The sequence below is a fragment of the Dendronephthya gigantea genome, unplaced genomic scaffold, assembly GCF_004324835.1.
Source record: "Dendronephthya gigantea isolate DGI-Jeju-01 unplaced genomic scaffold, DenGig_1.0 000052F, whole genome shotgun sequence".
NCBI lineage: Eukaryota > Metazoa > Cnidaria > Anthozoa > Malacalcyonacea > Nephtheidae > Dendronephthya > Dendronephthya gigantea.
In genome coordinates this window covers 339856-353651 of record NW_021163062.1, presented here as the reverse complement: position 1 = coordinate 353651, position 13796 = coordinate 339856, and the positions used below count along the sequence as shown (strand labels likewise).

Sequence of the window (13796 nt, the reverse complement as noted above, 5' to 3'; positions counted from 1 at the left end):
TCGAAATTTGAAACGATTATTTAAACTTATGTGTAGCTATACGCAAAGTTTTTATTGAATAAACGCGAATATAATAATTATATATGTTGTAAGATATATGTAGCAGGTACTGTTTACCATCCAACAAGCGCAGTTGACTCCCTCGTGTTAGACTACCTTCTTAAAAGTATGTCATTGATTGAAGCACAGTACTTCAATAGTGGAATACTGGAATTATCCTACTCGGTGATTTCAACATGCTATAGACATGACTAGATTGAAAAATGACTTTAAGCTGAAAAAAATATATAATCAAATTTGCATGCATGCAACTCGGGGACAAAATAAGTTAGATATTATCCTTACTAACCTAAACCCTTATTAAGACACCCCAGTAAAGCTCTCCCGATTTTGGCTCTCAGATCATGTCACAGTTAAAGTCCAAACTAAAGTTAAACCAGAAACCTACCAGACCAAGTTCTCAATTAAAACCTGAGATTGATAACCAACCAAGCGTCTGGCAATGTAGTTGCACTAGTACATAACAAAACTACGTGCGACGCTAAAGTAAATATCTTCGAAGAAGTGGTTACAACCGCACACTAAAAAAAGGTGTGTTAAATTTACACACCTTTTTTGTCCAAATTTTAACACACCTAAAGGTGGGTTTTGAAACACACCTAAAGGTGTGCTTAACACACCATAAGGTGTGCAAAAAGCATCTTCAAAGGTGTGTTAACACAAAGCAAGGTGTGTTTTTGTGCACACCAAAAGGTGTGTAGAACACACTAAAAGGTGTGTCAAAAAACACACCAAAAGATGTGTTTTTGGCTTGTCCAAATTTTAACACGTTCTAAGGTGTGTTTTCAAAGAAGGTGTGTTTTCATACACACCATGGTGTGTTTCATTACACAGCTAAAGCTGTGCTGGAGAACACACAAATTGTTTAAGTAAAAAGTTGCACACCTTTCCTAAAAGTAACATATAAACAGGGCTAGAAAACACACAAACACAATATTAATTTATAAATATATTTTAAGTTCCAATACTATTAAGAATTAACATGAAGTCACAGTAATGAATTATATAAATATCTTGAAGCATGCAGTTTATTTTAAAATAATGTCTTACTCTATAAACAGTTTATTGACTTGATGTCGTCTCGACTTGACACTTGGTGGTGTTTTCTTGTCTTGTTGGTCACCCTTGTTCTTGTTTGTTGGAGTGTATGGTGCCTGCTCAACTGTTGCAATAACATCATCGCCTTAATTCATGATCTTCATAATCAACAAAGGTCACCTGAAAATATAAAATAAATGCATAAGAGGATCTGGTATTTAGAATTTTCCAATTTAAGATGTGCACAAGCATCTGTTAATTAATGGAACATGCTAAATGATACCCAATTTATGAGTTAGATTTATTTTTGGTAAAAGAATTTAGGATGTATTGTCAGGTATAGGCAGGTATAATTACATGAATTATAACCTTCTGTTGAAATTTGAAAAATTGGGGTCTAGGCACATTTCCTATAGTTTCTTTAAAATGGGAAAGATTTATTTAAATATGTATATATAGCTATCTTTCAGGATAAGTAGTCAAGTCTATAGTATTAAAAATCATAAACCATTCTGGAACACTCAAGTCAAATCAACTATCTAATATTTACAACATTTAGAAAGCAAATGCAGTATAGTGAGGACAAAAATTGGTCCTTTGGAATGTTACTAACCCCCAAAAGGAATACAAAATATTAAACATAAATTAAGACACAAAACAATTCATCAAGATTACACCTAGCGAATTATATGCTTTCTTTATACCAAGCATAAACTATGGCATAAACAGCCTTATGTATACACCGATATACGTGTAAATCTCCTTCTAAAAGCACCTAGAACAATTCAATTTTGAAAGATAAAACGTAACACTCACCAAGTCTCTCTTGTGATGTCGAATCTGTTCGCGTCGCCATGCGCTTCGGTGGTCTCTGAATTATTAGAATGAAGCAGACTTTTCACTTTCAAGCTATTCGGGACCTTCGAAGTCTTGAATTTCTTTGCATCGTTTGTAACGGAACCATCAATTTATTCGCTACAAATAGATAGAGACAACCATATTGATTACACTCGTTGGCCATATTGAAATTGATACAAATGTTTGACACAAACGATTTGAAAAGCACAGCAATACAACTTACCCTCTTATAATTTCTTCTTTATACAACATCATAAGCTCTCGTGTGTTCATCTCCAAAAAAATCTTAAAATCGCCTTCACAATAAACATAATTTAAACTTGTAACAGACTCGAAGCACAGTTGTCACAGTAGAGAAGGAAATGTAAACACTAAACAGTGGTTTGTAATTTGTATTTCGTGCGCGTGGGTTTCACACCTCGCGACATTCTTATTGGTTAAAAACGTATGACGTATTAGATCACTGACCTGTATATACAAGTCTGTATGGCAGATCGATATTCAAAAACAACCCACGTTAATCATTCTTACTTAAGTAAACCACAACGATCTGTAAATTCCTTAAATTATGTCTTATGCAATGTTTGGAGTTTTTAATACTGATCAAAGCTGAAACGCAGGCCAAAGATAACAGGAATTTAATTAAAGCAAAAAGTTAAATTTAAATGCGATGGAAAGCGTGAAATTTCCTGTGACTTGTGTAATTCCTCGTAAGGCTGACGCTTTTATCGACGCACTAAAATACTATAAGTATAATAAATAAGGCCAATCAAGCATATTGTTAATAATTTAAAGGTGTGTTTTATAACACGCCAAAAGATGTGTTTCTTGGATGGGTCAAGGTGTGCTGTCAAACACACCAAGGTGTGTTTTCAGTGAAAACGTGTGTTACTTAAAACACCTTAATGAGTAAAAGAAAAGGTGTGCAAAAGGAGGTGTTTTCGCTAACACACGAAGGTGTGTTTTCGAACACACGAAGGTGTGTTTGCGTACACACAAAGGTGTGTTTCCATACACACCAAGGTGTGTTTTCTAAAAGCGCGTAGAAAGGTGTGCAGAAATTACACACCATGGCGTGCAATTGAGCACACCTTGGTGTGTAGTCAAACACACCTTGGTGTGTAATTCTACACACCTGTTTTTTGTGTGCGTTATGGATATTATTATTCCTATGTCTTCCTAAACAATCGTTGTAAATGAACCACCCTGGATAAACAGGTCTCTAAAGAAAAAGATCGTGCTCGGCAGAGGGCCTTCGATCCAGGGCCGTAACTAGAACTATAATTGGGGGGGTGTTATTATTATTATTATTATTATTAGTTTATTAAAATCGTATCGCAGTACAAACTGAATTACACGATTATCGTTACATAGGGTATTAAATATTGTAAAGTGTTACAGAATATTAATAATATAAATATAATAATCATCAATATAGTCTACATAGGTAGGCCTAATTGAGAAGTTATATACAACGGTAAAATGACTTATTTACATACTTAGCTAGATTAAAATGGAATTGAATATTGTAGTTCAATATTATTTTTTTAAATATTATACTTTAACTGTAACAAAGTTACGAAACGCTCAGTGCATATAAGCGGTGGAGATCGAATATTGTTTGATTTCGTAGATAATAATCATGAGCGGGTTTTGGGATTCTACTTTAACAATAGATTCTAATGGATTACAAAAGTGTGTCTTGGATTCCTTAACCTATGAACGAACAGTTTGCAAGCCATGTCTCTACGATTTATCAAATTATCAAGTCCTGTAACAACAAGCGCATCAGCATATGACAACGTCGGGTAAATATTTGAGAGCACGCCGTTGGATAGATTCAATTTCATCTGACAATGCGGATGACAAGGTAGCCCACGATGGCGATGCATATCCAGTAGCGAAGACGAAGGAACAATATACCATGGACAGGTCGGATTGTTTTAAACCAGCTTCCGTAATTTGCGAAGAGAATATAATCGTGTGAATTAGCCTTTTTAATTATATAATCAACGTGGGTATTCCATGTAAGATCATTAGACAAATGAACGCCGAGTAACTTGAATGTAGACACAAGCTCTATAGGAACGCCTGCAACGTAGATAGGACTGAAGGAGGTATGGTTATATTTCAAGAAGCTTATAATCATCTCCTTACATTTTTTTGGATTGAGTTCCATTCCTCTTTTCATGGCGAACAGGGAAATCTCATTTACAATTATGGGTAGAAAACTAGGCGAACCCCGCGGAATGATCTCAAAAGCTGTCGAATCGTCTACAAATTTGATACGGCCTGCCAGTTATTTAGAAGCTGGTTGACGAGAATTGCAAACAAAATGGGTCCAAGTTTGGTACCTTGCGGTAAACCACCATTAGTTTTCTTCCATGAGGAATAGCAATTGTCAATTTTTACACGTTGTTCGCGGCCAGTAAGAAAATCCTTGATCCACCGAACAATAGAAGGATGGACATCGAGACGCTTTAATTCTTCAATTATAATATTATGGTCAACCAGGTCAAAACCTTTTCTAAAATCTGCAAAGAATATTCTAATAGAGCACTGGCCTGACTCGAGAGCTGCTAAGACTGAGTGTAATAGGTAGACCAAGGCATGGGTTGTGGATTTTCTCGGAAGGGAAAATTGTTTAGGGTCCATTTTGTTAGCAACTTGCGACAACAAGGATTTAAGGGTAAAACCTTCTAAAACCTTTGCCACTTGGGATGTTAGAGAAATTGGACGCAGATCGTTCTCGAGGGTTGCTGGGGGTGACACTTTCGGAACTGGAATAACGACAGCACGCTTTAGTTGATGTGGAAAAATTCCTTGTTGTATTGATGAATTGTATATATCAGCCAGAACAGGAGCAAATTCGATAGCAAACATTTTGAGCAGTATATTAGGAATTCTATCTGGTCCTGTGGACTTATTGGTCTTAATCTGACGAAGGGATGACAAAACAATCCCAGGATTGACGAGGAACTGGTGTGGTACGTCGGGGTCGATGGAGCTGGTATCACGTGTAAGCGGGGAAAAGTGAGAGGTAAGGTTGACCAGGAAATCATTAAATGACTCAGCCAGATGTGTTACAGAAGGGTCATCACCTATTAACTGTTGGTGCCATGTATTAGTAGACGACAAACCACCCAAGCTTTTAACTTCTCTCCACCACTTAGATGGATTACCGTCTTTCAGTTTTTCTACTGATTTCCAATAATATTTAGCCCGTGCAATTTTAACATCATGTTGGACTAAATTTCGCCAATATTTAAAGGCTTTCGACGTCTTCCCAATATTTGAAAAATGCTTTTTGACGTTTGGATATTGCAACTTTTAAGGCAGGGGTCATCCACTGTTTGTCTGACTTTTTAATTTTAGTTTTCTTAACTGGAAAAAAGTAATCAACTGCGAAAGTAATCATTTCATCAAATTTAGCATACTTTTCTTCACAGTCTGAAGTTGATAAAACATCAGACCAATCGTAAGCAGTAATCCATTGACCAAAAAGTCGTAAATTGCTATCTCTAAGATCCCTTTTCAGCACAGATTTGTTCGCTTGAATAGGTTGTTTATTTAAGTAAGGTTTAATTAGGATGGTGTTATGATCACTAAGACCAAGAGGGGCAGTTTAGAAACATCCAAGGTAGACTTCTTTGCATTAGTTAGACACCAATCCAATATAGCGTTTTCTCTAGTACCCACGCGTATTATTTGAGAGAGACCTGTTAGCCTCTTAACACGATTAACGTCGAAGCCAGTGCTGGTTGGATTGAAATCACCTGTAATCAAAACAATGGCATCGGGGTGGTCTCTAAGAAATATGTCGACGTTACTTTGGATATGATTGTATAAATCCCAGTTCTCAGATGCACCAGATGATGTCGTGTGGTATATAGCAGCCACAAGAATAATTGAGATGGATCTGGGTAGTCGTTTAGGTCTTAACGACAACCACAAGGATTCAATATTGGGGTTCTCAAACTTTTTAAGTCTCGTACAGGAGATTTCACAGCTGACATAAATACAGACACCGCCACCACTCGAAAATTCACGGTCATTACGAAATAAAAAGAAATTAGGTAATAATAAGGCGGAATCAGGTATATTCGGCGACAACCACGTTTCGGTAATACAAATAATATTAGCCTCATTCAATTTCGCAACCTGTTCGAGTTCATCAATTTTAGGGGCTAAGGAACGAGCATTTGATAACAATAGCTTAGGCAAATATAATTTAGACGATTCAACATCCTGTCTTGGGGTGGTGGAAGTAGACATGTTAGGGAGACACATAGTATCATGGGGTGGTGTAGAGCTAGGCATCTTACCATTACCGACCGTGAGGGTTTTAGTAATGAGGAGGCCTTGTAGGGATTCCCATTAGTGGAAGGGGATGGTAGGGGTAGTCCATACAAGGGTGGAAGATAGGTGGCCTCGTACCGTTGAATGGAGGAAATCCTATTTGCGGTGGAATATATGGGTAGTTCATGTGGGCCCGAAAAAAAGGGGGACTCATTCTTGATGAAGACCAGGTGGGGAAAGATGACATTGGATTAATAGACAGAGGTGCTGTACTATGTGGTTGAGAGAATTTATTGCGCCGATGTGGGTCTAATTGATGGAAAAAATCACACTTTGAACCTTTTAGACAATGGCCTTTTCTGCGAAGGAAGGGACATGGTGTCAAATGTTTCGGTAGGGGAGCAGTAGTGGTAGCCAACTGAGTAGGTACATTTAAGTTGTTTTTTCTAGTTGCGTTGCGACTCGGTATAAACTCAGTAGCCATAGACACACTTTCTTCAGTCGAGTTTGGACTCTCGATTACGTTTTCCAAAAGAGGATCTGGGTTAGTCTGAATTTGTACCGCAGTGTTTTTGATCTTGGGTTCAATAGAATTAGTTGCTTCAATAATTTCTATTGTCTCAAATGTGTTTTGTTCATTATCAGATATATGCAATTCAAATTCGTGAAGCGATTCATGTAGGCTCTTAACAGCGTGAGACTTGTTTTTTCGTTTTGGTTCAATGTAGGACTTCCCGTGAAAATCAGCACAAGTCTCAGCAATGAGATCAACAGTTTCTGACAACGCCTGAATAGCCTCATTACTAGCACTTTGACTCGACTTAAGATCTTTGATATCGCGACAAACATCTACGCATTTGCATAAACAAGGTTGCAGATCGGCCGCCGTCTGACATGAAAAGTCTGAGATATTTGTGTCTTTATTAGTGTCGTTAGGTCTACTTACAGCATTTAAACTTCCCACAATTTTGGAACATATAAGCTGTGTGATATCGCTCGCTTCGGGGCCATCTATGTAGAGCAAACATTTAGATCTTCGCCAAGAAATCGAAGTATTAGATGATTTAAATACTTTCTTGTCGCCGCCTGGTTGATCCCATACTCCAATTAACTTTAAGTCTTCAGATACAAACTTCTTTAATAGATCGTATTCTCCCGTCCAGGCAAGACACACATTGTCTGACAACGACATATTACAACTCAGACCAAGGTATATATTATAGATGAGTTATAAACTTGTAAAATCGGTATAAAAACTGTAAAATGCAGGAGCTCAAAAGTACACGTCTTGCTTCAATGAGTTGGCTCATTCATATATTCAGTTCTACCCGACGGATTTCCATTGTGAGCTATTGCACTTACAAAAGAAATCCGTCGGGCAGAACTGAATATATGAATAAACACCCCCCCCCCCCCAATTATCGTTCTAGTTACGGCCCTGCTTTGCTCGCGGGGATCGAAACTTAACTAGCAAAAGATTTCATCGTTGATGAATTTGTTAAACCAGCCGTGTTAAAAATGTGGATTGCCGACTTTTTGACTTGTCATCAGCAAAGAGTTTATTGGCCAGCAGTGTTATTCGGAGTTCGGTGCAATACCATCAGGGGTACCCCAAGGCACAAAACTTGGGCCATGGCTGTTCGTTATTATGATTAATGACCTTGTCTCTCTGGGTAAAGATATGCGGAAGTTTGTTGAAGATTCAACCATTAGTGAAACCATCCTGAAAAATGAAGTAAGTCAAATAAAAGATGCAGTGGACGACCTTGCCAACCAGTCCAGAGCAGATAAATTCCAACTTAATGAATCTAAGTGCAAAGAAATGCGGATCTGCTTTTCCAAAGTGAAGAAAGACCTGGGGCCGGTTGTATCAAGCCCGTTTAGCTTGAACGGCGGATAAGTTCAAAATAGAAAGCAAGTCTAACGTTTTATTCAACAAGGGAACTAAATGTTTTTGTCCTTAATACAAAGATACTGCATGTTTACAACTACATATTCAGTGCATAATATTCAAGTTGACTCATTCATGATCAAGAGAGTTGTAAGAGTGTTATTTAAGCTAAACGAGCTTGATACAACTGGCCCATGGAACCTATCACAATAAATGATAAAGTTCTGGAAATTGTAGTCCATGCTAAGATCTTAGGTCTGAGAGTATCAAATAATTTGAAGTGGAACGAGCATGTTACTGAAATTGTTAAAAAAGCGTCCAAACGACTTTATTTTTTTATCTCAGCTGAAACGTTCTAATGTTGGAACTAAAGAATTGGTTAATCGATTTTTTTAAACCGTGTATTAGATCTCTGTTTGGATATGCTTGCCCAGCATTTTATGATAGCTTACCCGAGTACCTCTCACACGATCTCAAAGAATGCAAACTCCGAGCGCGCTATGCATATAGTATATCCATCAGGCATCAACATCATATCAAGAAGCATTATCAATTGCTGAATTCATTAGGTCCCTTTCGTCGTACGCCGCCAGTACCGTATACAGATAAACTTTTTAAACAGATTTCAAACGATGAGAATCATAAGCTTACAAATGGAATAAAAATTATTTAGAAATATATATAAAGGTTTTAAATGCATGCATGTAGATGAGTAGAGAAAAAATTAATTACTGATATGCTTTGAAAGATTTAGCTGCTAATTATAAAACTGGTTTTAAAACGGTTCGTCTTAACTTTAGGTATGTCAAATTTACGCCTACTTCTCAAATTCACTGAGGAGCTATTAACAGATGGCAGCAGTTTATTAAACTAAACGTAATTCAGCCTAAAGCTGCAATGTTTTAGTGAAAATTAATATACCATCTGATATCTATCTATCTACCATGGAAAGTAAATGAGAATGATCGAAAGCTTCCATCTTCATTATACTCTCATATTAATTAAAGGAGACTTATTTCTTCATGCCCTAGTTTGAAAATTTTTAAATCGCTAATATACTGCATGTTATGCGAAAAATTAAAAAAGACCCAAAAATTACGATTATATTGATAGCTTCTTCACTTGCTCTTCATTGCTTCCCGAAAATGTATGTTCTCGTCGATCTCTGAATGAATCCACCCAATCAACGTGCCATGCGCGTGCATGTTAAATTCCATCCAAAATCTTAATTTATTTACTTGCTCACGCCTGCATCATGTGGTTGATAACGAGTTTGCCACAAATTTCTGCCTTCTCGGGAATCTGATAATGGTTCAGTGACGTAAAAATACGATAATTACGCTATCGTAATGATATCACTGCATGTCCCAATCAGTCTAAAAATCTTCAGTTCACCCCATAATTCCAAGAGAGCAGAGTGATTTACTGACTTAAATCACCTTGTTTTTGTTGTTTGTTTTCTAACTGGTTTTCTTTGAAGTTTGTGTGCAAAACTTTCTCGACATATTGGGCAACGAGTCCTGAAAAACGAATGAAAAGGGTTGTAGAAATAGCATGAAAAAAGACTCTTATGTCACCTCTCACGGTCAACCGTATAATTACATCATTCCTTCTAAAAATAGTAATGAATGATGCAGGCTATTCTTAGCAATTTGATGTTAAAAAGGGCTGCAAGTAAGATTTATAATTTTCCAGTGGCGTAGCCAGCCTGACGATTTAGTCATGCTATGCAAATTTTATGTTATTATCATTATTCATTTCTTTAGAAATTCATTGTTTTCACAGTCAATGGACACCAAAATATTAGCATAGCATGACTAAATTGTCGGGCTGGCTATGCCACTGTAATTTTCACAAAATTGTGGCAACAATTTTGACACCAAAACCAATTTCCATACGTCAGAATGACATACGTATACAACTAAATGTAGTGTTGTTAACGGGGATTTTTTGCCAGCAGGAAAGTCGTAACTATGAGGGGTATATATTATAATGTAACTTTCAGCTTACATTCCGTTTTGAATCATTAACTTGGAGCATTCTTTATGAACTTTGTGGGAACATGGCAAAATTTGACATCCCGTAAACGCATCCTGCAAAAAAATGAAGGACATTTTTAAAATGTATTGATATATTTAATTACACGAGAGTACCCAAGTTTCCCAAGTTTGTTTCACTGAAATTAATAGTAAATTGCATGGGTTTCTTAAAGCAGAAAACCTAAACTGAAAAATGATGTCCGGAAACAAATTACTGTGACGTGAAGTCATGAAGGAGGGTTCAGATTTTGCAAGTAAATTTTAAATATCGCTTATAGTTTTATACCTCTAGACAGATACCACAGTTGTCATGAGCGGAATCTGGACGACATTTATGATTTCCTCTGAGCTGAACATCAAGACAAACACCACAGACGTCGCAATGAAATGAACGATCTCCATGGATTCTGCAATATTAAGTTGTCATGAAGTCAGTTGAGACATCGTAATTGAAGAATAAAATTATTTTTTAAGTTGATTTATAGAGTTAACTATATAGCAAAAATTCCCACCGGCAAATTCCACATTTCTCGCAATGATAGGGATGATCATCTCTTCCAGTAAGATGTTTGCAAAGACCACAGTAAAAATCAGCGAATTGAGTGTTACACGAAACACAAAATTGACCGAACTATAAGAAGGTAATGGAGAAAAATTGCTATGGAAAAGTTGCAAAAAAATATAGGAAATTCGAAGCTGAAAAAATTAAAAATCCTGAAGCGGGGGAAATTTTCCATATGAAATAAAGTAGCTATTATGCCATTGTTCATTACCTGTTGCTCTTTACCGCATTCCATGCATTTTACCATCGTCGTATCACGTGATTTCAGTTTCTTTTGCTGGCACGTGCTCGTCTCGTTGTGGCAACGATGACAAGCCCAGTATTTATCACAACATTCAAATTTCACCATGCAACGTCTTTTGTAGTGATTACACAACAATCTATTTGCTTGTTTCTTCACATTGTTTGATCTCTCAGACCGACCATTTGGATTATTTGATGTGGAAGGAAAATTAAAACGTGCGTTTTGGTCACGAGCACGTGTTCGGTGCTCTTGATGTCTTGAATTCTCTGTAATCCCATTGCTTGCTTCTCTTGATCTACTTTCGCTACCTGAAAATAATCGCAAAAATTGTAGCTTTATAAGTTAGTTATTCTACATCGGTAGAAATAGTGCCCAACTTTGCTTAATGGTCATTGATTCCAAAGTGGCACATCTAAAAGCAACAAAATTTTGGAGTAATTGTGAAATTAGATAAAAGTTATTTCAAACCGACCTCTTGCTGTATCTCTTGCACGGCCATTAGGGACATCTTCATGCGCGCACAATCTATTGCGTCTTGAGACCGCTGTGCTGGGCTTCTGATGATGAACATTGGCTATGTCAAGTTGATTACTGACAGGAGGCATGACCATAGTGTCTGTACGAACAGGGGGAAGGTTTTGTTCAGATATCTCTCGTTGAGACGGAATTCTACGAGATGCGTACGCCCGATTTACTTCCCGTGTGCTGCTCACGCTCTTTTCCTTAATTTTAACAACATACCTTCTCAAATTAACATAGTTTCCGCTGTTGTATTCATCGATGAGGTGAACTAAATCAATTCTCAGAATTAACTTGAGGAATTCGCGAAGCACGCTTGTATTCGATATGTTGATAACACCTTTTCGGTCCAATTGAAGAATGATTTCGGTTGAAGTAAGATTCGTTGCGACTGAAAACTGTTCATGAGCCCAATCTTTTAGCTTAATGACATCACCGGTGAGCAAACTATTGGCAACGGCTAGCAATAGTTGTTTATATGCATTATGGACTGAAGATATGGCTGACGAAAGAGATGTATTCCCTCCATCAGCACCATGTGTTTCTTGTATTTGGACTGGAAAACGCAGCGGTTCAGATGAACCATTGCTTTCATTTGAAGGGAGCACACCTGATCTTGATCCAACACGGTCTGGTTGGTTTTGATTTCGAGGGATATTTTCTTCAGTGCGATGATTATCAGGAGAGACGACTATCTCAGCGGATTCTTCACTTGCGTTTACAGAGGAAGCGGACTTGCTGGAAAATTTTTCTTAAATTCTCGATATCTTTTTCTTTGGTTATTTTGGAGTCGATCTCAACCGAGAGTCTTCCTATATCGGATAACAGATCTTTTTTATCGTTTTCAAGTCCCTTTATATGTTCCTCAAGACTGAGGATTGTTTTCTTGAACTGCAGTATTTCACTTTCCAAATGTTTTTTCTCTTCTTTGAAGTGACTTTCTTTTTCTAGATACTCTTCCTGAAGTTTTTCAATGAGGTCATTTTTTTCTCGTAATAACTGTTTTACCGACTCATTTTCATTTAACAACCTTTTATTTTCCAATATTAAATCTTCGCTTAACTTAAGCTTATTACAATAATCTTCGGCCCTTAGTTTTGGCATTTCAGTAGAGATAGTCGTTATCTGGTTGTATAATATGTATATAACACGCGATAGAATTTGTAAGTTAAAACCATCAATTTGTTGAGAAAGTTGATGTTGCGAAAATTTCGTTAATTGCCCCTCTTGTGCAAGTTGAATGGATATGATGTGTATAATGCCCTTTCGTATTTCTAACTTCAAAAACCTACTTCTTTTTCCGGAATGCTTAGCATCAAAATTGAACATCTTCTGGCGACTTAAGTATTTTGTTAATACTCCAGGAAAACTGCTGTTTTTCGAAAATTTGCGTAGAACACTATTAGAAACGCTTGGCGTGAAGTTCATGTCCTTCAAATGATAAGTGACGTCCTGCCCTTGTGTTTGAGCACATGTAGCTTTATCATCAACTGGGTCTCTTCCAAATATCTGACTGGCAGATTTGCGAACAGTGCTCCCCATGCTCAGTAGAAAGTATTCTAAACGTGAAATAAATAGAACGAATATATACAATTTATATGGTTTTTAAAACGTAATTAATAATTATACCTAAATTTTGCAAAGCTACAGACAGCAGAGAAATAATTTAAATAAAAATACGTTCGACTAGGCAAATGAAATTGCGTTCCTGTCTGATAGATAGAAATATCGCATATCACCATGCATGCTTCTTAGTCGTAGTCTTACTAATAAAGTAACAAATACTAGATCACTCTTTAAATTCCTATCTTCTTAAATTAATAATATCTTTAGCTTTAGGTGGTGGGTAAACCTTTCCAATTGCTATTTGGTTGATACTGCTGCTATTCACAACCCTTGCACTGATGATATGCACAGATATCATAAGGTCAAGTACGTAATTTAAAATGCATCAGGTATAGGCTAGAAAAATACAGGAGATCGAGGAATATGCAGGAACGGGTAACCATTCTTCTCGGTTTGTCAATCGGTCACTCAGGTGTCTGTCCAATTAATAAATTGGAAAACGAGTCCGAGTTATCTATGAGCGAATAGTCAACGACGGAGAAGCCTGAGTTGACTATTCGCTCATAGACAACGAAGGCGAGTTGTTTATTTATTTTAGTATACACCCTGTACCTAGATATATTAATTTCGAGAAAATAATCAATACACCGCAATTACACCGAAAAATAATTTATTTAATTCAATTTTATACGGTCGTGCGAGCGAATTTTTCCCAAACGT

The 13796-nt window shown here is 36.9% G+C and overlaps 2 protein-coding genes and 1 long non-coding RNA gene across 3 annotated transcripts; 1 reads left to right on the top strand and 2 right to left on the bottom strand.

The window, feature by feature from the left end:
• Positions 1-738: 738 nt before the first annotated feature.
• LOC114528971 lies at positions 739-2384 on the bottom strand. Its single transcript, XR_003687564.1, has 3 exons — positions 2180-2384; positions 1915-2073; positions 739-1278 (listed from the first exon to the last, which is right to left on the bottom strand). It is a non-coding gene; the product is annotated as an uncharacterized LOC114528971 (long non-coding RNA).
• Positions 2385-7478: 5094 nt separating this feature from the next.
• On the top strand, positions 7479-8505 carry LOC114528917. The gene is made up of 3 exons (XM_028550628.1): positions 7479-7502; positions 7829-8122; positions 8329-8505. The coding sequence occupies exons 1-3, from the start codon at positions 7479-7481 to the stop codon at positions 8503-8505; spliced, it is 495 nt and encodes a 164-aa protein (XP_028406429.1).
• Positions 8506-8837: 332 nt separating this feature from the next.
• LOC114528961 (RING finger and CHY zinc finger domain-containing protein 1-like) lies at positions 8838-12236 on the bottom strand. The gene is made up of 6 exons (XM_028550671.1): positions 11464-12236; positions 10959-11299; positions 10698-10816; positions 10472-10592; positions 10157-10239; positions 8838-9666 (listed from the first exon to the last, which is right to left on the bottom strand). The coding sequence occupies exons 1-6, from the start codon at positions 11600-11602 to the stop codon at positions 9582-9584; spliced, it is 888 nt and encodes a 295-aa protein (XP_028406472.1). The 5' UTR covers positions 11603-12236; the 3' UTR covers positions 8838-9581.
• Between the last annotated feature and the right edge of the window lie 1560 nt (positions 12237-13796).